Raw genomic sequence first — 20,659 nt, forward strand, 5'->3', positions numbered from 1 at the left:
GCTTCTTTATATATGACATGCGATCCCGCCTCTTCTCCTCTCACCCCTTTACCCTCCTCCTCCTCCTTTCACGTCGCCGTCATGACTTCATTTTCGTTTACCAGTTGGCTTACATGCGCCGTGGTCATCATCAATTTCTTGACGCTTGCGGAGGCCGCCAACTGCGCGCCTGGCACCTACTTGTCCGGAACCGCTTGTCTGCAGTGTGAAGCGGGATCCTACACCAAAGGTACGCGTTGTCTCATTCTCATGAAAGGTGTCTCACCGGAAATCTAGAGTATAATCAGCGGTCTTGCACCAAAGCGAGAGCGGTATGTCCTCGTTTTCTATGCGTACCACTTATCTCATTCAGTTCAGGGGTATTACATCCCCAACGCCGGGGCAACCACTGAAACACCTTGTATCAGAGGCACCTACAGTGCGACCCAGGGCTCCACTTCATGCCTGAGCTGTCCGGCAGGGTCTATGTGTCCGTCCGACGCTCTCGCGAATCCACAGAAATGTTCGCCAGGTCGCTACTCCACTGGTGGCGCTGTGGAATGCACATGGTGCTCACCAGGCACCTTCAACTCCGTACAAGGTGCTACTGGATGTTGTGCCTGCTGCGCTGGCTGGTTCAACGTAAGTCTACCTTTGACGCTTTGTCTGATATCACTAATGATCCCCGTCGTTCAGAACAACCCTTCATTGACAAATTGTCAAAAGTTTGTCAGATTTGTTTGAGTTGATGTTCATGGCCTGATCTTTTTCTCAGGTGTTCGAATCAGTATCCATACTCTACGCCCGGAGCAACGTCGTGCACCGCTTCAATGGGCCTATATGCACCCGTTTCTAGTTGTTCCATGAGCGGGAGAAATTGTCGTAAGTACGACTTGTCCTCCAGCCGTTCAGACTATTAATACCATTTTCAGCCATCACTTTTGTTGACGATGCTAGCCAAGTACCCGTTCGACGATCAGAACCAGGCATACCGACATGCCACACATCCAGAGAACGCGCGTGCCCGGTATATAAGATCAACAACGGCGTCCGTACGCAAGTTGGGTACAAGTGTCAATTCGTTCTCAATGACCTTTGGTACGTCTCTTGTTCCATTTTGTAACCTGTGCTCCGCTGGTGTATGATGGCTGATGCTCTGCGGTAATAGGTCTTGCGGTGGGTGCCCGTCGGACGACAGCGACGGCTTTTCGGGCAAAGATTGTACGGAAATCCCCAACGTGGACTCGGTCGAGTGCATCAAAGGCCAGTGTGTCGTACGTGAGTGCACTCTTCTATTAATGTGTTTACAAGCGGGGCGCTGACGGCGTTGCTTTATCCCTGAAGGATCGTGCGTATACGGATATAGGAGTTCCGATAACCATACTGTCTGCATTCCAGCCAACTCGTCTGCAGCTGAGGGGTTGGTAGCGCAGGGTTTCCATGCTTTCCATGTGAAGAGTTGGCGCCATTAAGGCTAAGGCCTTTCTATCAATGTGTGAGTCCCTTGCCACGGATCAATCTCGCGGTACTCACATTCCGGTTAGTATAAATAATATTCTCTGGCTTTGTTTTCGGAATCGAAGGACGTAGACGTCCGTAGAAGTATACCCTATCAGTTGGGAGGGTCTACATTCTTGAGGCCACTGTCTCGGCTGCACGCGGTCTTTACCACTAGGTGATTGATCGGACTTTATGGCAATAGTATTGTATTAAGTAGCGCTATTGTATCCACAGAATGATCCCCAGTTACGACAATATCCAATACACTAGGATACCCGAATTAAAGTGCGAGCGCGACGCGGAGACCCCATGGGGGCAACGACTGGCCCCACTACAGCGGATCAGCGCGAGTATATATGAGAAAGGTTTTGAGGCTGATTTTGTCCAGAGCCATAAATGTCTGCGATCAAAACCCTTCTCGGTGTCGTTTGTTTCGGCCATCTTACATCTGCTGTGCTGTACAGCAGCCCTACTGAATTCGTGCCCAGGGACTACGACTATATCATTGTGGGCGGTATGCTTGATTGCACCTGATAGTATATGACCCGAATGACTCTGGGTTAGGTGGAACGGCTGGCAGTGTTGTAGCTAGTCGGTTGACAGAGATCCCCGATGTCTCTGTCTTAGTCTTGGAAGCGGGCATATCGTGAGCCAAAATCTACTTTGAGTCTAACTAATATCCATGCATTTAACACCCACCCTAGCCACGAAGGGATTATAAACTCACAAATCCCTCTCTTTTGCACGACGTTGACTCCGAATACACCGTATGATTGGAACTATACTACAACGCCCCAGGCAGGATACAATAATCGTTCCGTCCCTTACGCGCGAGGACGAATGTTGGGAGGGAGTAGCAGCGTTAGTATGTACTCCACGACAATGTCGTGTGAGAACGCACCACTTACCTGAACACCGTTCAGACTATCAAGTATTCATGCGAGGCTCGGCCGATGACTGGAATCGTTATGCAGCTGTCTCCGAAGATGACGGGTGGAATTGGAACAACATGCAGCAGTACATCGCGAGGGTAAGGGACAAAATAGAATAATAACAAGACAATGACGACTCATCTTGTGCAGAACGAAAGGGTGACGCCGCCAGCGGACAGTGCGTACTGAATAGCGATCCGTCACGGCTAACATGGCGCTGACACCGCACGATAGATCACAACACCACTGGCGAATTCATTCCTTCGCACCACGGCTTTAGCAATGGCTCGGCGATATCCATCTCGTTGCCGGGCCGCAGTACTCCCATTGACGACAGAGTGTTGCAAACGTTGCAAGAGCAATCAGACGAGTTTCCATTCAATCCCGATATGGGCGGAGGCGATGTCCTTGGAATAGGTATGCGCTCGTCGTCTCGGCTAATCGAACTACCGATTTGATGGACATATAGGCTGGATGATTGCTTCTATTGGCCATGGCCAGAGAAGTAGTGCGGCGACAGGATTCCTCGAACCCGCGCTACCACGGGATACTTTAGATGTTGTGGTCAACTCGCATGTCACAAAACTGGTCCAGACAGGAACGGAAGACGGCGTACCTTCGTTCCACTGTGTCGAGTTTGCCGAAGCAGCGGGTGGTCAGTGATTTACTCACTTTTTGTACATCTAGGACTGATAACCAACTTCATTAGCTGAGACAAAGAGAGTCTGCGCGTCGGAAGAAATCATATTGTCGGCGGGGAGCATAGGAACCCCCGTTCTTTTGCAAGTTTCTGGAATTGGCAACCGCGACGAGTTGACTTCCTTGGGGATTGAAACCATAGTCCACAACCCCTCAGTTGGGAAGAACTTGACGGACCACCCTCTACTTGCGGGAGTCTGGACAACTAAAGGCAACGACACTCTCGACAGCATGTTCCGAGATGCGTCCTTATTGGATAGTTATGTAACCGAATGGACTGATAATCGCACTGGACCTCTTGTCTCGCCGATTGCCAACCATTTGGGGTGGTTGAGGCTTGCCAATAACGCCAGCATCTTCGAAACCGTTGAAGACCCCGCTTCGGGTCCAAATTCATCTCACTGGGAGATCATCATCAGTGTAATTCCTACATGAATCATCATACGGGTTGGCCAGCTCACGTATGGTATAGAACTTTTGGGCCGTACCAGGAATCCCGATGCCTGCAGAGGGAAATTTCGTCACTATCACCACAGCTTTGATTTCACCCACATCTCGTACGTTGAGAGGGGGGTCCTATGTTTGGAGAGAATCACTAACTGGCCTACGTGTAGGTGGTGAACTTCAGCTCGTGTCGTCGGATCCATTCGAGCCTCCACTAATCAACCCCAACTTTTTATCTACCGATTTCGACATTTTCGCACTGAAAGAAGCTATCAAAGCAATAAAGCGATTCATGAGCGGGAGTGCCTGGGAGGACTACATAGATGCGCCTTACGGGGATTTCGCGAATGCTAATACTGACGACGAGATAGAGGCGTTCGTACGCAATTCGGCCGCATCGATATACCACCCATTATCCACGGCTGCCATGTCGCCCAGGGGAGCTGGATGGGGCGTTGTTGACCCCGATTTGAAGGTGAAGGGAGTCGAGGGTTTGCGAATTGTAGACGCATCTGTCATAGTAAGCCTCGTCTCTCTTCGCATCGCCCCGGCCTACTGACTCTGCTTGCAGCCATACATGCCCAACGCACCGACGCAGGGACCAGTGTATCTAATATCAGAGCGAGGGGCGGACCTGATTATTGCAGACCTTGACGATTCCATAGAATTATGTTAGTAAGTGTCGTAATGATAATGAGATCAAGGTCCGTCCTTTATACAATTGACACGCACAAACATATGCATTCAAGAGATCATTAGGATTCAGTACATGTCCTCTTGACCTTTTACAAGCCCTCCAAAATAACAGGTCAATGCTTTGAGCTTTGAACCCATCCACTCTTCTTCTACCTCAACGAATTCTGCCTGTCCTTCGGCTGGCACTAAGGCGCTGACTTCTTGTAGATTTGTATTGCGAGGGAGGTAGTAGGCGATATTTTGAGTGAGCCTTTGCGTGATCTTGTACAATTCTGCGCCATCGATGGGCTGGATGGAAGAAAGGGAGTATTCATCCTCGGCCGCTTGATCTTGCCCCTTCCGAGGAGATGATTGCTGGTAAGACGGGCCACCCCAAGGAGGACTCAGGAACACGATGTCTATCCTACGAGTTTCGTTTGTTGACGTGGCCCTCGACCACTGCGTGGGGTAGGTCTTTGCGAACGAAATGTAGTCCATCAGAATAAATTCGATACGATCAGCCACGCCGTATATCTGGGCATTGTGTCTGGCAAGGGCCAGTCTGGTTGGATTTATATCCATTGCAATGACTGAGAAATGAGTACCATCAGGCCTCGTAAGTCATAGGTGAAACTGACCTCTCTGGCATGTTTTCGCAAACGCGATCGCGTTGCCTCCGACTCCACAAAATGCATCCAAGATGGTATCGCACCGACACCGGTCTGCTATCTGATCTGCTATCCGTTCCGGTGTTATACTATACCAGCCCTCCGCATCAAGAAGGCAGCCCGGCGGTGAAGAATACAATGAAAAATAGCGGTTTCGCTGCCAAAAGTCTAAGCTCACGTCAGTAAACCTATGTCAGGGCGCGGTTTCGAGCCACGTACATTTCGAAAGTTCTTCTGGTATCTGACTTGGGTCAGTAACATGTTCTACAAGATGGCTTGCATCGTATTTTTTAACCCAACCAGCAGGGAAGTTTGCGGACACATCCACTTTGCGTTTCTTTGATGGTCGATTATCTTCCTGGTCGGGCTCTTCGGCTTGAGTGAACGCCGCCATCGCATACCGGGAGACGCCCCCGACGCGCCGTGCTCGAGCACCCATCGGATTTCAGTGAGAGTTGTATAAGTTTGGGAGTCTGACAATTGAATATCAATTGATATTGATCACGTGCATAAGTGATAGGAGCCATAGGAGTACACTAATTTGTGAAGCGAAGCTTTGGATTCTCCCAGAAATAATCAAATGAAACAGAAACAAAGACTCATATCAAGGCAGAAAGCAGTGACTACTGGAGCTCAAGACCAGCTGTAGACAAGGAGTGAGTGATCGACTTGAGAAGGACACAAATCATGGAAATCACTTACACAGGGGGGCCAGGAATTGGATATGCTCCGGTGTCTACTTGACGTTGAGAAGCGTAAGATCGTATGATAAGTATTGTACTCACTTGTATATACATCATATACCTTAAAGCGTCATGTTAGCTGGCAATGATGCGCGTACTAATAGGAAACTCACTATTCCAGGCGTAGATCCTGTATAAGCACCAGGGAATGGAACGAAGCTAGTCGGGAAGCCGGTTCCGCTGCCAGCTACCTGTACTTGTGAGCAGGATGGATAGACCTGCATAATGTGAGGTCATAATTCAGCCGAAGCAGACGGTCATCGACACATACCTGCGCTCCGGGATAAGACCATGCTGCGTTCAAAAAAAATTTAGACTGGGGGCAAATTGAACCTGATTATGGCTTACCAGCGTGCAGAGCAATGCTTCATTATCCCCGTGAGTTAAGTCATAAGCCGGAGAAAAAAAACGGAAACATACATCTCATGTCGGATGATGTACTGTCCAGGTCGCAGCCTTGCAGGGATAGTGAAAGTGTAAATATGGTTATTGGCATATAAGCCATCGGTGGCCGCCCATTTTCCGTCGGCGGTCTTGCCAGACTCGGCGACCTTGAACCAAACGGCTCTAAAACAGGATTGTGTGAGCTCCTTATCGTCGCCTTGACTAACACTCATACGAGTTGCCTGGGCTCCATTGGGTGATATCAGAAGGGGCACGAGCCAAGTAAGTAATTATAGGACCCTGGACAATACAACTCAGTATATCAGTGTGCATATGCACGAATGAAAGCACGTACGACGTGCGAGTCGGGCCATTGTGTCCAGTTGAACTTAACTTGAGAGCCTGCGGCGACGGTCCCAACGAGTGGTGCTGGGGCCGTTGCTATTCCTCCCGCGCTCCATCCGTTGCATTGGACACTAGCAAGGGTGAATACCAGATCAGCGAACCTGGTAGCATCACTGCTTACTCGATGAGCGATAAGTCTTCGACTGGACCTGCGGCAACCCAAGATAAGTTTGGATTCTACTGTGAAGGACATGTCGATGCGTACCATTTCCAGGAACTTTGCGGACAATGCGTGGAATGGGAGGGTCGTAATATGGATCAGAGTAAGGAAGATAGCCCGTGTAGGATGTTGAGCCCAGTTTTAGCTCCTGCACATATCCATGAGCGTTCACCAAGGTAAGAGCGCTCAGGACTGTAGTCGTGAATACCAGTGCGAGTTTCAGCATTGTGTCTGATGTCGCAGGAAGCCCCCATCTCTTCGCTCTCTTTATACCGTTGGAGCAAACTTTCGTAACTACTCGTAAGTGATACTCACCGCCTTCAAACCCATTCCAAGGGATCGTTATTAAGGGCTTGGCGTGATCAGGAGGTCGACGCACATGAGGCATTTCAGCGTTGACCATAGCTGGATGTTCCTCGTCATCTTGGATGCATCGAATGGCGTACTAAGATATTCCGCGTTTACACGCGTAGGCTGTCAGCATGTATAGCGGAATTGCAGGCGAAGATCCTCGCAACACCATTCTGGACTACATTTCGGAAGAATATTGGCCCGAAGATATAGTCGTAATTGGCGTGTATAAGGCAAATGCGTGCTAATTGTCGCGTGTGACGCATCTTGTATAGACCTGACTAGACACCTATCCATTCAACTTGGGCGGCGACAAGGCGGCGACCATTTGTGTGTTGGGACATAGCTCATTGATAGTAAGTCTCGGATCAACCTTTCCAGTTCTTAATACTCAGCTGAGATTAGCGGATGGAATGAGTGCCTTGGGTGAATACTCACATCTGAGTTTGGATAGTGTACGGACCGTGCAAGGGCCGGGGGCTAGTCAGATGTGAGAGCGGGCGTTGAGTTATGCTCCAAAAACAAAAACAAAAACTGTAATATTTTCATAACAGTTTGATCGAGGTTCAAACGTTCATGTCATGAACTTTTATGTAGCCACGTCCAGTTACAACTTGAGCTACAGGGTGAGTGCGGTCACATCTAGACACCAGAAGACAGCGGCCTCAGAACGTGACAGTCACGTTGCCAATTGATAGGTGATTAATTTTATGGTGGTAGCGTACCATAAGTATTATGCAATCTACTGGAAACACCTCTCACAAGCGAAAGCGAAGCTCCCCTGAGCTTGGCTCAGCCCAGCGTGGACAGGAAAGAGGAAATACCGACTCACAACCGCACCCCAAGAAACAGGACTGTAGGGTGAATAAGTCCGAAGATGCCTTCCAACATGAAGACATACCCAGTAGGCGACTGACTTCTTCAACTAGTTTGTAATCATGCCGTTCTGCGGGGATCCTCTTGACAAGACAGCGCAGAATTCTTACCAATTGTACTCGTCGGGCCACATTGGCATGCGCGAGGGTCGCTTCAAAATCTTGTCGTCTTGTAAGCCCCTATTTATTGTTCATTAGGGCGACCAATTTCATCCTTTCCATCAATAGCGGCGATTCCTACAGTAAGTCGAATGAAGGCACAACTTGGGTTCGTGAACAGTTACGAATCCGTCTTTCTTGGATTTGACGTCAACGCCTCTAGGTCGACGTCGCCCAACGACGATTGCGAAGTGATACCCTCAAGGTTTCCAATTTTGCATTCCCCGGCGCCACCGCTGAAACCGACTTTCCGAAGCAACTATCTCGCTTCCTTGAAAAGACTGATGGCAAGGTCGATCAACCCCGGAGAGCATCCTTGGATCCGGGCGAGGCAACCTATGGTTTGTTGCTGCTCTTGTAGAGTCGGGGTTCGCCACTAACCTTCAAGCACTAGTGATTTTTCTGGGAATCAACGATTGTGGAGCTATGGGATCTGAAGACTTGGAAAGCATCGTTGAGAGCATCTTCGACGTTCTTCACCGCCTTTATCTGAAATGCAACGCTCGAAACTTCATCCTCTTCGACGTTCCTCCGACGGATCGCTCACCACAAGGTATTGGCGTGCGTTCGCATCCTAGATGTCCGTTTAAAGTTGATTGGCAATTGCAGCCGTAGACCGTGACCTCTCTGCGGTGTTAGAAGACAACATCACGACCTGGAACGACGCCCTGCGGGCTCAAGCGATTGAATTCGGGTCATCAAACAAGGATGTGACGGTGTTTCTCTTTTCGGCGCATCAAGTACTCACCGATGTGCTTGACGACCCGCTAGAATATGATTTTGGAGAAGACGATCCGGGCATTGAGGGGGGCCGTATCTGGGAGGATGGATTGCACCTCACATCCGACATACACGATATATTATGCAAGCAGCTGCTCACATCTATCCTTGTAGACCAACTGTAATTGGGGTGGTATCGTCCATCGAGTTAGAAAGAGCCCCATGATAACCTATACCCTTCGATGCATTGTGTCCTCCGTAAGTGATATCTTGTATCTTGATAATACACAAGGCTCGTTTCAGCGTCGAGTCGAAGTTTACAGCCCCTCGTCCTCCATTCCAGGGTGCAGGGAGCCCCCAGGCTGAACCATGTGCATGAGGGGCGTAGAGATGTAATTCAGTGTAATTCGATGTCATGGTCGTTTTGTGAGTGGTCGGAACCTGAGGTTTAATTACAGGGGCCGGAATCAGCACCGTTCGTAGTAGTGGCCCGAGTTATTTCTCTTTCTAGGTTGTAGATGAAGAGGCATGCGGCGCATGAACTTTTCGACACATAGAAGAAACTAGTAGTTGCATTCACTTACCTAATAAAACTTCACCCCGAGTGGTCACGGCTGGTCACGGTCACGAGGTGTTCGACTTCAATTACTTCCAAGTTCTACGAGTCGTTGGCGGATGAGCATGGTCATCACTTTGGTTCGCTATCCTAGTGGATGATTTACGATTGGCAACAACGCTAGATGAAATTGGAAGACTCGTACTTGAAGATACCCACGCTGAAGCTGGATAAGAACAACCAAGAATAGCATTTGCCAATTTCCCAAGTATACTCTTGATTCTTCATATGATACATATGTTTACACTTTCAAACATCCACAGTAGGAGGATGAGAACTCAGCAACATCCCATTACAAGGTTTAGTCGAACAAGATGTCGTGCCAATACGAGTTCGCTTCTAACTTTGAAGTCATGTTCCTCTGGATCGCATTGTGGATCGCCAGCTTCAAGACGTTTCCATCGAACCTACTCAGAAGTTCTTCTTCGTCTACCCGGGCCATCTTGCACGGAGGTTCATCTTCTTCGTCTCCAGGGCTTGGTGTCCGAGCCCTCTTGCGAGGATTTGTCGTCGCCGACGGGTCGTTTTCAGTGGGGCTTTCGTGGTCTTGATCTGCTCCTCTCGCATCCTGTTCTAGTGCATCTTCTTCCTCCAGCTCGAGCGTTCCATTAATTGGAGAAGACCAAAAGAGTTCATCTCCGGAATCGCTTTCATCGCTGTCGGACTCGCCGGACTCGGCATCGGCATCGGTATCGTCTGACTCTGACTCTGACTTGGTGCTTTCCGTCGTAGCGGAGACGGGGTCGATATTGTCGCCAGCCTCTTCAAGAAGGTCGTCGTCGTCCGATTTTGGCAGTGGTATATTCGCTGGGTCCGTAGGAATCTCGTGTGCAATGTCGCTGTCGCTGTCTTTGGACTCAGGTTCTTCTTCGTCTGGGAGAAATCTGTTATCTACGACTTCAACCTCCTGTTCCTCGTCATCTGCGTCGTAAACCACATGTGGTTCGGCTAATGTGGCTCTATCGCCTGCGCCGGTTTCGTTAGATTCGTCTTCAGATTCGATGACTCGCTCCCTTGCGTCAGCGTTGTCGTCGTCGTCGTCGTCGGATACCCCATCCTGTTCCTCCGCACGAAACTGCTCCGCCAAGTCGAACATTCCCAGGTATTGGAGCACCCGCATTCTCCCCATTAATCCTAGGGCACCAAATACTGGATCGTGCAAGGATGTGGGCGCTCCTTTCCAGTGAATATTCGCTGCGGCGCATAAGACTTCTTTCGACTCTACGGTATCGAATTCGTGTTGTCTGTGTGCGAGCGTAGCTATCGAGATGCGGGCGGCAGCCATGATTGCGTATTCTCCCAACGGTGCAGAGATGGTAGAAGTTCAAGAGTGTGGTTCTACCACCGTTTCTTTATATTGACGTCGTTCAGGATGGACCACCGGCGTCCCTGGTACTTAGGGTGGCACAAGTGCGTTCCACACGTGGAAAACATCCATTGTCTCTGAATAATTGCCAGTTATGGACATATGTACAGAAATCCCCGTCTTACACAATCCCAGACAATAGGTTCTGAAATCACTCGTTAATGTCCACCGCCACCGCGTTGTCCAACCCTTCGCCTCTATCGTTCCTGTGGGTGGCAAACTTCAAGCCGGAGGAACAAGGAGCGTATTTCTGGTCCGAAGCTTGCTGGTCTACGAACCCCTCGTCACCCTTGCATCCATTCATGGCGGCCGCGTCTCTGAAGTGAGTCCCCGTAGTGAGAAATCCACCGTCCTTGTCCTTGTTCCTCTCCTGCTCTGTCATCGCTGTAGCCACCTCCTCATCCTCATCCTCATCCGACTCGGAGTCTTCTGAAGGATCGTATTCGTACTTGACGACGGTTGTCGGTGCGCTCGGGTCATCGGTGATGTTGAACTCGGCGAGTATTGGATTTAACGGAGCCACCGCTGAGGAGAAAGCCAGTCTAGAATGCCTTTCATTCTTTCGGTCGGACGGAAGAAACGTCTCGCCGTTATTAAAGGTGATCGTTTTTGTAGTCATCACTGTGATGGAGGATGCAGTCTTCTGTATGAGCGAGTTGGGGTTGCTTTGAACGGTTGGGCCTCTGACATCTCCTCTCTATTTATACAGCCTGTGGGCGCAGTGCCACTATTTCTGCCATTGTTCAATCCGAGGAATGTGTCCATATCCGCACGATTGACCGCTGAAAACTTGCCACTAGACGGCCACTACGCAAACCCCTATCCAGTCTTTTGGAGATACCTGCAGCATGGACACTCTGAACGAAACGCCACGGGAGTGCAAATCAAACAATGGATTTAGGTATGCCCCTACCCAAGTCCTTTCAACGAATTCGAGGGAAGATTGATACGTTCTGGATATCTGAATTGGTACTAACCAACTCTGGAATACATGTAGCGAGCTTCACTGACCAAGATTGCTATTTGGGTGTAGCTACACGCGTTGTTCTTGCTTTACCGTACATGTGTTCTCATAATTTAGCCCCCCTTACTGCTCCGAATTCCTGCTGGATATCAGCACAAAGTCGGAGGAACGCCTGGCCCAAAACGTCGAAGTCACTAAGCTGATAGAGCCAACGTTCGATATGAGTTGGACACTCTCTTAACCTCGGCAAGCGGACGAGAAAGTCGCAGACACACCTCATTATATACCTGCGCGCTGCACCTGGTCCACCACTTCCCGTTATGATAGAAATGCGCGGCGTAGACATTATGGTCCTTAAGTAGTGTTTTTTGCATCTTAACATTGAGCTCAGGAGTCCATTGAATCGATCCGGACAACGGCAGCTCGACGTTCACCTCAATGGGTAAAAGAAGGCCTCAGTAACAATCCTAGCTGGGGGTACCTTGGAGAACATAGCGGGACGTACCATATTCAGGGTAAGAGAACCATCTGGATCCATGACACGCGTTCCTAGCATTTCGGCCAGCCGCTTTCCGCCAGCGATTGCTAACCCATGGCAATATCTGTTAATCTTTTCCTCGCCACCGAGCCATGCGCGGAAACGAAGTGCTGATAAACAGACATGTATAAATGAAGATCAGCTCTAGGAGAATAGCTCACCGTGAACAACGCTGTAAAACGAGACGAAATCCGCAGTTCCATTCCCTATTGTCAGCATTTAGCATATTCGTGCGTCCTTCTAGAAGAGGGAAGTACATACAGTCAAATTGCTCTATAAAGGTCGGTGGACTGCCTGGAGAAGCGTACGCATGAGATGTTGGAATGCTAGATTTGATGAAACGTTGGTTTCTAGATAGCGTATCAAGCAATTACCCCCTAGTCGTATTATTTCCGATGAGCCTCACCGCTTAGGCACATAAAGCACGGCGCAGCCCCGTTGTGAAAATAACCATTTGTGGCAGTTCTGCGGTGCCGTGCAATAACACGCTCAAGGACATAAAAGTATCACATACGGATATCCAGAAGTCGGGCTGAGATTCGCCAAGGTTGATATTTAATTCCTGGCCGATCGAATGTGCAGCGTCAATAACGCTAAGAACGCCCGCCGCTTTACAGATCTTCACGAGTTCCTGCCATGGCTGAAGGACTCCCGGGTTAGATACAATACTATCTATGACCGCGACGACTTTCTTCCCAGGAGGCTTTGAGGCTACGACCGACTTGACGTGCGCACGGAACGCCGAGATAATGTCTCCATGCGTGGTAGGGAAATTGACGGTTAGTACGGATACAGATGGATGGGGCGGTTTGTCGGCGAGGTACTGCACCGCCCGGGAGACAGCCCCATACGTTGTGTTGACTGGGAGGATGATCAAAGGGGTATGCAGCGATCGAGACCGTAGACATACAATCAATGATGATATCCCCTTTCTCCCATTCGATATTTCGAAGCACCGTGTTGACCCCGTGGGATGCGTTGGGAACGATAACACATTCGTCGGGTTGCGCACCGATCAATGGTGCGATGAGTTCCCTGACTTGAGCCTGGATGTCGTAGTGCGTAAACCGAAGGAAGAGATCCGGATTACGCTCAATCTGACGCGCTAACTTATCGCATTCTGCCTGGACTGGAGTTGGAACTGACCCAAAGGAACCTATAGAGGCTCCGTGAGGTGGATCCGACAGTGGAGACGTGTATACTACTGGCGCACCATTGTTGAGATTAACATATTGCGAGTCGAAGCCAAAATACTTCAACATTGGACGACCAAAGGGTGGGGGCGGGGCCTTGCAGATCTCATCCAGCTCGAAATCGCTCATTGTTGGCATGAACGAAGCAGCTGAAGTGCTGACTAGCTATGCTCCGAGCCTGTGAGTCAGAAATGAGTAACATGAGAGAAACTTAGAGCTCTCTTCACGTGCCCAATGGTACTTTCAGAGGGCGCCAGCTGAGGGCGCCTATTATACTCGCGAAGTCTATGCGCGTCGCGTTGTCTACCCTTCACTTACCTCAAATATAAACATCATTTCAACGCAAATACTCTCGATCAGCGAGCCCGCGACATGAAACTATAGTCGGCTGCTGCCAATTCAGACCAAGTTCAGATACCTGGTACGCATCAATACTTGCTCCCTCAAATTGCAACGCCTTGGAGTACCAGCGTGGGGTAGGGCATGCGTAAATGCCTTGTCTGATCTATACTCGCTTAGCGTTTCGCAGCGCTGGTGCAGGGACAAAGGCCAGGGGGCTCCTATAATGGTTTCTCACGGTCACTGACAATGCATTAAGTTTCTGGCGATTCCGAAGACTGCGACCCGTTCCGGAACCATTTCTAGTGTTTTCGGGGATGTTCTAAACTTGAGTCCAAACGATATAACTTGAAGCTCAGCGTGGACTTGGTGCCGGTATACCAACGCTAAATTATGCAACTTGCCGTCTCAAGAAACATCCTGCAGTCTGCGTACCGAAGAACCACCATCATCCGGAACCCCGCATGGGCATTTTGCAATGTTTCGCGTTCACGAATAATTCCGGGATTGTCGTCTGTGAGGCGCTATGCCTCTCAGCCGCCACCACCAGGAAGGGGGAGTGGGGGAAGTGGGTTTCCGGGCTTCATGATGCAGCAACAGCATCAGAAAGGGGATGCGTTGAAGGAATACGTGTGTAGTCAACTTGCGGTTCAATAAATGACGCTTAGGCTCATATGTTTGACAGAGCGTCGACCTGACAGAGCTAGCAAGGAACGGGAAGTTGGACCCTACCATTGGTAGAGATGAAGGCAAGTTACCTTCAGTTGCGGTCACGCTTGCTGCTCATGCTGACACCAACTACAGAGATACGCCGCACAATTCAAAGTAAGCGACGTCGGTGAAGGTCTTGCTACAACCATGGTATTGACAATTGAACGTGAACAGTATTGTCACGTAGAACCAAGTCGAACCCTGTCGTAAGTAATACGACTATATTGTGGGCCACGCTATATGTTTACTTCCGTCTATCAGTTAATCGGACCACCCGGTGTTGGGAAGACCGCCATCCTCGAGGGACTCGCAAGCCGAATCGTCGCAAAGGAAGTACCAGAGGTAATGTTGTCCAAGATGTCGACGTGTCCTTCGCACACTCAATCAGTATCAGTCACTTCAAAACAAGCGCGTCCTGTCGATAGACTTGGCTGCTATCATGGCAGGTTCTGGGATACGCGGACAGTTCGAGGAGAAATTCAAGAACCTAATCCGTGATATTGAGGAGGAAGCCGGCAATGTTATTTGTTTCATTGATGAACTCCGTGAGTTTACTTCAAGCATGGAACCTACGCGATTGCCCACTTATGTACATCTTCTTAGACACGCTCTTCAATCTTGGTAAAACGGAAGGAAGCATTGACGCTGGGCAGATGATTAAACCTGCGTTAGCAAGAGGTCTCCAATTGGTGGGTGCAACGACGCGTACGTCTTGTTAATTTCTATGAGCCTCCCAATTGTGACCCATCACCCATGTAGCCGATGAATATAGAAAGACCATTGGCAAAGACGCGGCGTTGGAGCGGCGCTTTCAGCCCGTAACAATTGAGGAGCCGACTGTAGAGTCCACTATTTCCATACTTCGTGGACTGAAGCCTCGCTATGAAGTGCATCACGGCGTGGAGATTTCTGATAGCGCGTTGGTAACTGGTACGTGCATGACTGCTTCCGCTCCGTTTCTTTCTCTTATACCATTCATATGTAGCCGCCGTGTATAGCTCTCGATACGTCTCGGACCGTTTCCTTCCTGATAAAGCGATTGACTTGGTGGATGAGGCTGCGTCTGCCCTTCGTCTTGCTCAAGAATCTAAACCGGACGAACTCGAAGCTCTCGACCGGGAGATCATGACACTGCAGATCGAACTCGAAAGTCTGAAGAACGAATCTGACGTTTTCTCTGTAGAGCGTCGGGATAAAGTAGAGGCTCAGTTGAAGGACAAGAGGGAGCAGGCATCTGAATTGACTACCATTTGGCAAGCCGGTGAGTCGTCCCCGAATGCATTCTATGCAAGCCGGCGCCCAGACTCATGCATTTTATAGAGCGCTCGCGCTTGGATCGCATCAAAGACCTCAAGAAACGCTTGGAGGAAACTAAATATGATCTCGAAGTTGCACAGCGGCAGGGGAATTACGAACTTGCGAGTAGACTTCGCTTCTCCACTATCCCGGAGCTCGAGCGGCAGCTGCCTAGCGAGGAAGAACAGAGCGAAGAAAAGGAATCGCCGTTGGCTATGCTCCATGATCGGGTTACATCCAGCGATATCGCTCGTGTGGTGGCGAAAGCTACCGGCATTCCCGTGCAGAACCTGTTGAAGGGCGAGCGGGATAAACTTGTACATGCAAGTCCAAACCTTTGACTAATATTTTGACACAAAACCGACCTTTATTTTGCACAGATGGAAGATACGCTCCGAAAGAGGGTTGTAGGGCAGGATCACGTCTTGGCTGCTGTGAGCGACGCTGTGCGCATGTCCCGCGCTGGACTACAGGCGCCCAATCGTCCTGTTGCGTCGTTCTTGTTCCTCGGCCCGACCGGAGTAGGAAAGGTGCGTTCGACGATACAAAGGTGCCAAAGTGAACATATCTGACCGGGCTGTGTAGACGGAGTTATGCAAAGCTCTGGCTGGATTCTTGTTCAATGATGAACAACGCGGATTGTATGCGTCGATTTGACTTTGATGCAGCTTACAAACATGCTGACAGTGTGTCATAGGATCAACATCAATATGTCGGAGGTATGGAAGCGTGTCTGTTGCCTAGGCAGTTGCATTGAGTTTCTTTTTCCTACAGTACCATGATCGGCACACGATGTCCCGCCTCATCGGCGCCGCCCCAGGATATGTCGGCTTCGAAGAAGGCGGTAAGTCTACTTCTACCTATATTGAGTCGTTATCTAAGTCATTACCACCCAGGCCAACTCACCGAGGCCGTCAGGCGTAAACCATATGGTAAGACTTCCTGTAGATATGTCTATCCATTTCCAATATATTGACTGGGACGGATAGCTGTCATTCTTCTGGACGAGCTCGAGAAGGCACACAAGGACGTGGCTATGATTTTGCTGCAAATCTTGGATGAAGGTAGCATCACCGATAGTCAAGGCCGTAAGGTAGACTTCAAGGTAAGTCGGAAAGATTCACTGATCGAGCCCGTCACAACTGACACTATTGTAGAACACCATTATCTGCTTGACAAGCAATCTTGGTAGGTTTAGTTGGTTCGTCTACTACACGCACAGCTGATTTCGATCGCTTTCAGGGAGCGATATACTTGCACACCATACTGCCTCCGACGATAATGGTGTCGTTACTGCAGAGGCTAGAAGCGAAGTACTCGAACGAACATCGGAATATTTCCCTCCCGAACTTCTCAATCGACTCGACTCCATGCTCGTATTTAACAAACTTTCGAAATCAGCGATCCTTGATGTCGTGTCTCTGCGACTGAACGACGTCGCCGAGAGACTCAAAAACCGTCGCATCACGCTTGACGTTGACGACAAAGCTAGAAATTGGCTGGCTCAGCATGGATACTCGGATGTTTATGGTGCCCGGGCTATCGCCCGGATCGTGAGGACGGATGTACTCTTCCCCCTGGCACAGAAGCTCTTGAAAGGTACGATCAGGTATGTATGAACGTAATCCCCCTGTGAAGGATGTTTTCTTACTGTTGTTAGGGATGGCGACATCGTATCGATTCGCGTTGAAGGCGATGCGTTGGCGATCCAAGACAACCATGAGCCTGACCCCACGGCTCTGACCTCTAAACCGGACAATCAGCTTTGATTTTATTATGCGCCTCTGAACCTCATTGACCCTGTTATAACCCCAACTCATCACTAGATCATAGAACTTTGCAAGATCACATTGTAGCCATAAATTTAATGTATTATAGCGTGGCCATCCAAGTGGTTACTCCCATCATGACACAGCGAACGGTGCGGCTTGCTGTGATACTGATCTTCGGCGGCGGTAACATGAAATTTCCCTTCTTATCACTTCTTATGCCCGCCATATGTAGTCAGGAAGATAGACGTGATAATCCCCTGATCTTTACCAGTGCCAATATCGTATGAGTGCTATATTCTGCCCTCATCTTAGTTTTGACTTTGGACAACTACATGAGCGAAGACAGGGCCTTTCGGACAAGCTTTGGGTCTAGGATAATTTATTTGTCTTAGTGTAAGGCAATTTGAAGTTGGAGAGTCCGAAACTGAGCATCTGGCGCGGAACAATAAATCCGAGACATGAGGGGATAACTCTATCCAGTATAAATATGATATGATACCACATCTGGTTTTCTTCTCATCGGACCACCCCGTGTATCGATTCTCCCTGCTACATCTCTCCCTTTCTTGCCACTGCCATCATCTTCAGGTTTGAGAATGACGACGGATCCCAAAGCGAATGCCAAAGCTCTGCGTAGGCAACGATTCGAAGGCGCTTGGAAAGTCATTCGCGATGAGCTCGTCGAGCATCTTGCTTCAGAGGGAATGCCTAGCGATGCCATAGAGTGGTTCGGAAAGGTGAGTGCCCACGACGATCCCCTTTAACTCTGTCAGAATCGCGAAATAAGCGAATGCGGGACTGCCATTTTGCCATATACATTTGGAACGTCGCCTCAACCTTGTCTTTATGCTGTAGAACCTCGATTACAATGTCCCCGGCGGCAAGCTCAATCGCGGAATGTCCGTCGTCGATAGCGTCGAGATCCTGAAAGCTCGGGAGTTGACCGAGGAAGAGTACTTCCAGGCAGCCGTCCTAGGATGGTGCATCGAGCTTCTCCAAGCGTACTTCTTGGTTTCGGACGACATGATGGACGGATCGATCACTCGAAGAGATCAACCATGCTGGTATCGCGTTCAATCCGTAGGCAACATCGCCATCAACGATTCCTTCATGCTTGAGGCGGCGATCTACTGGCTACTCAAAAAGCACTTCCGCCAATCACCGTGCTACGTTGACCTCCTCGAAGTGTTCCATGAGGTACTGTCCCCCCGTCTTTCCGTTCAAATCTACATTGTTCTTAATGTACCCACAGACAACCTACCAGACGGAGATGGGCCAGTTAATTGACTTGATCACGGCCCCTGAAGACCACGTTGATCTGTCCAAGTTCTCCTTGAAGAAGTGCGTTTTATCCGCGCCTGCTTAAGATCGACTTCATCTAATCTCGGTCGAATAGACACCGTTTGATCGTCGTTTATAAGACGGCGTTTTACTCCTTCTACCTGCCAGTCGCATGCGCGATGTACCTTTGCGGCGTGCCCCCGTCTTACATCCCATCAACTGAGCCATTCTCCTCCACGAAGCCCGTTCATCCCTACGACGTCGCAAAAGCCATCCTCGTACCCCTTGGGGAGTACTTCCAGGTGCAGGATGACTTTCTCGACTACTCGGCTCCCCCCGAAGTTCTCGGCAAGATCGGAACGGACATCATCGACAACAAGTGCTCCTGGGTTATCAACACGGCGCTTTCACTCGTCACCCCAGAGCAACGCAAGGTTCTGGACGAGAACTACGGCAAGAAGGGCAAGGAAGAGGAGCAGAGAGTTAAGGACGTGTTTAAAGCGGTCGGAATCGAGCAAAAATATGCCGAATACGAGCAGAACGCGTACGAAACGTTGACCAAACTCATCTCGGAGGTCCCTGAGGGTACGAAGGAAACGGAGCTGAAGCAAGAAGTGTTTACGAGTTTCTTGAACAAAATTTACAAGAGAACGAAATGAGGGTTCAATAGTAGCAAATAGCAATTTCATCTGGACTGTGTAGATGTAGTACGTTTCCCCCAAATTACCAGAAGATCTTCCCAAGAGATCTTCCTTAGAGCTCACGCTGAAAAGTGCTGCATTCTGTGAATGTATCTCGAAGCCAAGTGCTTACTAGTTGCAAACGCTAAGCTATGTGATTGCCGGAGCACTTCGACCTGACGGTTAGACTTTGCACAGTTGACAGAGGTTGTGACAGACAGAAGCCATTTCCCTCCTGGTTCTCGCCGGAGTCACCGCTCAATAGTCAGCACTCGGCTACCTTGTCCAACGTTGAGCCGTACTCCACTCTTTCCAAGGTGGACGTTCTCATTTCGCATCGGATATGAAGCCCGGTATCAACAGCCCCTTGGGCTGGTGCATCCCTCAGCGTACCTACTTTCCGCGTAGACGAGTTGTTTGGTCACTAAGGCGTTGAACCCGTCTACTTTGTATTTGGAAGCCAATTTACCCATAAGGATCGTCCGGGGTTCGGGAATCCTGTCTACTTCCTCGATTATTGCTTCCTGGTTGAACTTGAAAGGGGACCCTCACAACTGTCTTCCGAAGAATGGAGACCCGCCGCAAAGTCATACAGTCCATCGAGCCTAGGGTTCACCCATATCAGCAGTGAAATTTACAACCCCGCAATCCGAACTTGAACCCCACAAATCCAGCCGGGACTCAGATACACAGTAGTTCGGAGGGTGATTGACACTGTTCTTACCTAAAGCGACTCGGGTTTACGGCCCTATCCTCGCTATTGTCGTGGAAGGGGCTCGTACAATAGAGTATCGGAGTGCCTCATTTACCCAAATACGGGTTTGGCTCTCAACACAGAGGTACCTATTGAGGGGAAATCCGTGTAGTTGAACGTAGATCGGGCGCTGGCGCTGGGCCCTGGAAAGCCCTGACTATGGACTAGAGTACAAACAGACAGGGTACAGAATGATCATGGAAAGTCAACATTACAAGCTCGTTCGAATAGTATCCTAGGTTACGAGCAGCATATGGTAGGACAATGAAGGGGACAACATAACAGGGATGAATGGGGTATGGATGCGGATATTGCGACGTGTAGGTGAACATGATGTGATCTGTGAGTTTGACAAGATGTTAGCGGTAAGGGGTCCATTATACAGTACAGATAGTTGATACAGAGAGCGACGATGTGATCCTGAATTGATAGACTACAGTGCACTGAGGGTCCTA

General features: G+C 49.6%; 10 protein-coding genes across 10 annotated transcripts; 5 read left to right on the forward strand and 5 right to left on the reverse strand.

Moving 5' to 3' along the window:
- Positions 1–81: 81 nt before the first annotated feature.
- PC9H_006904 (uncharacterized protein) lies at positions 82–1,451 on the forward strand (the record flags this gene model as incomplete). Its single annotated transcript, XM_036776442.1, has 9 exons — positions 82–229; positions 277–311; positions 358–621; positions 676–704; positions 755–865; positions 937–1,077; positions 1,148–1,253; positions 1,291–1,327; positions 1,378–1,451. 9 exons carry the CDS (start codon positions 82–84, stop codon positions 1,449–1,451), a joined length of 945 nt encoding a protein of 314 aa, XP_036632461.1.
- A 424-nt stretch (positions 1,452–1,875) lies between these two features.
- PC9H_006905 (uncharacterized protein) lies at positions 1,876–4,230 on the forward strand (the record flags this gene model as incomplete). The annotated part of the gene is made up of 11 exons (XM_036776443.1): positions 1,876–1,993; positions 2,044–2,125; positions 2,184–2,344; positions 2,403–2,509; positions 2,562–2,589; positions 2,646–2,828; positions 2,881–3,066; positions 3,121–3,530; positions 3,583–3,667; positions 3,725–4,074; positions 4,126–4,230. The coding sequence occupies 11 exons, from the start codon at positions 1,876–1,878 to the stop codon at positions 4,228–4,230; spliced, it is 1,815 nt and encodes a 604-aa protein (XP_036632462.1).
- An 86-nt stretch (positions 4,231–4,316) lies between these two features.
- Positions 4,317–5,336, reverse strand: PC9H_006906 (uncharacterized protein; the record flags this gene model as incomplete). The annotated part of the gene is made up of 3 exons (XM_036776444.1): positions 4,317–4,819; positions 4,868–5,065; positions 5,117–5,336. 3 exons carry the CDS (start codon positions 5,334–5,336, stop codon positions 4,317–4,319), a joined length of 921 nt encoding a protein of 306 aa, XP_036632463.1.
- A 194-nt stretch (positions 5,337–5,530) lies between these two features.
- Positions 5,531–6,815, reverse strand: CEL1_5 (Esterase/lipase/thioesterase; the record flags this gene model as incomplete). The annotated part of the gene is made up of 11 exons (XM_036776445.1): positions 5,531–5,540; positions 5,600–5,633; positions 5,683–5,701; positions 5,754–5,858; positions 5,912–5,934; positions 5,989–6,005; positions 6,061–6,207; positions 6,260–6,324; positions 6,380–6,500; positions 6,551–6,578; positions 6,635–6,815. The coding sequence occupies 11 exons, from the start codon at positions 6,813–6,815 to the stop codon at positions 5,531–5,533; spliced, it is 750 nt and encodes a 249-aa protein (XP_036632464.1).
- A 1,063-nt stretch (positions 6,816–7,878) lies between these two features.
- On the forward strand, positions 7,879–8,879 carry PC9H_006908 (uncharacterized protein; the record flags this gene model as incomplete). Its single annotated transcript, XM_036776446.1, has 5 exons — positions 7,879–7,987; positions 8,044–8,057; positions 8,138–8,315; positions 8,369–8,527; positions 8,584–8,879. 5 exons carry the CDS (start codon positions 7,879–7,881, stop codon positions 8,877–8,879), a joined length of 756 nt encoding a protein of 251 aa, XP_036632465.1.
- A 732-nt stretch (positions 8,880–9,611) lies between these two features.
- PC9H_006909 (uncharacterized protein) lies at positions 9,612–10,595 on the reverse strand (the record flags this gene model as incomplete). Its single annotated transcript, XM_036776447.1, has 1 exon — positions 9,612–10,595. One exon carries the CDS (start codon positions 10,593–10,595, stop codon positions 9,612–9,614), a length of 984 nt encoding a protein of 327 aa, XP_036632466.1.
- A 232-nt stretch (positions 10,596–10,827) lies between these two features.
- PC9H_006910 (uncharacterized protein) lies at positions 10,828–11,295 on the reverse strand (the record flags this gene model as incomplete). Its single annotated transcript, XM_036776448.1, has 1 exon — positions 10,828–11,295. The coding sequence occupies one exon, from the start codon at positions 11,293–11,295 to the stop codon at positions 10,828–10,830; it is 468 nt and encodes a 155-aa protein (XP_036632467.1).
- Positions 11,296–11,746: 451 nt separating this feature from the next.
- Positions 11,747–13,509, reverse strand: PC9H_006911 (uncharacterized protein; the record flags this gene model as incomplete). Its single annotated transcript, XM_036776449.1, has 9 exons — positions 11,747–11,839; positions 11,916–12,074; positions 12,146–12,288; positions 12,340–12,384; positions 12,440–12,528; positions 12,585–12,643; positions 12,693–13,039; positions 13,089–13,334; positions 13,392–13,509. 9 exons carry the CDS (start codon positions 13,507–13,509, stop codon positions 11,747–11,749), a joined length of 1,299 nt encoding a protein of 432 aa, XP_036632468.1.
- Positions 13,510–14,103: 594 nt separating this feature from the next.
- On the forward strand, positions 14,104–17,486 carry HSP78 (chaperone ATPase hsp78; the record flags this gene model as incomplete). The annotated part of the gene is made up of 19 exons (XM_036776450.1): positions 14,104–14,340; positions 14,396–14,459; positions 14,515–14,535; positions 14,596–14,627; positions 14,683–14,763; positions 14,816–14,966; positions 15,025–15,126; positions 15,181–15,351; positions 15,407–15,682; positions 15,742–16,034; positions 16,098–16,247; positions 16,303–16,358; positions 16,415–16,436; positions 16,492–16,561; positions 16,614–16,649; positions 16,707–16,822; positions 16,875–16,905; positions 16,960–17,326; positions 17,378–17,486. The coding sequence occupies 19 exons, from the start codon at positions 14,104–14,106 to the stop codon at positions 17,484–17,486; spliced, it is 2,385 nt and encodes a 794-aa protein (XP_036632469.1).
- A 599-nt stretch (positions 17,487–18,085) lies between these two features.
- ERG20_2 (Farnesyl pyrophosphate synthetase) lies at positions 18,086–19,429 on the forward strand (the record flags this gene model as incomplete). The annotated part of the gene is made up of 4 exons (XM_036776451.1): positions 18,086–18,226; positions 18,345–18,686; positions 18,742–18,830; positions 18,886–19,429. 4 exons carry the CDS (start codon positions 18,086–18,088, stop codon positions 19,427–19,429), a joined length of 1,116 nt encoding a protein of 371 aa, XP_036632470.1.
- Positions 19,430–20,659: the final 1,230 nt, after the last annotated feature.

The sequence above is a fragment of the Pleurotus ostreatus genome (assembly GCF_014466165.1).
Source record: "Pleurotus ostreatus strain PC9 chromosome Unknown scaffold_4, whole genome shotgun sequence".
In the NCBI taxonomy this organism is placed as follows: domain Eukaryota; kingdom Fungi; phylum Basidiomycota; class Agaricomycetes; order Agaricales; family Pleurotaceae; genus Pleurotus; species Pleurotus ostreatus.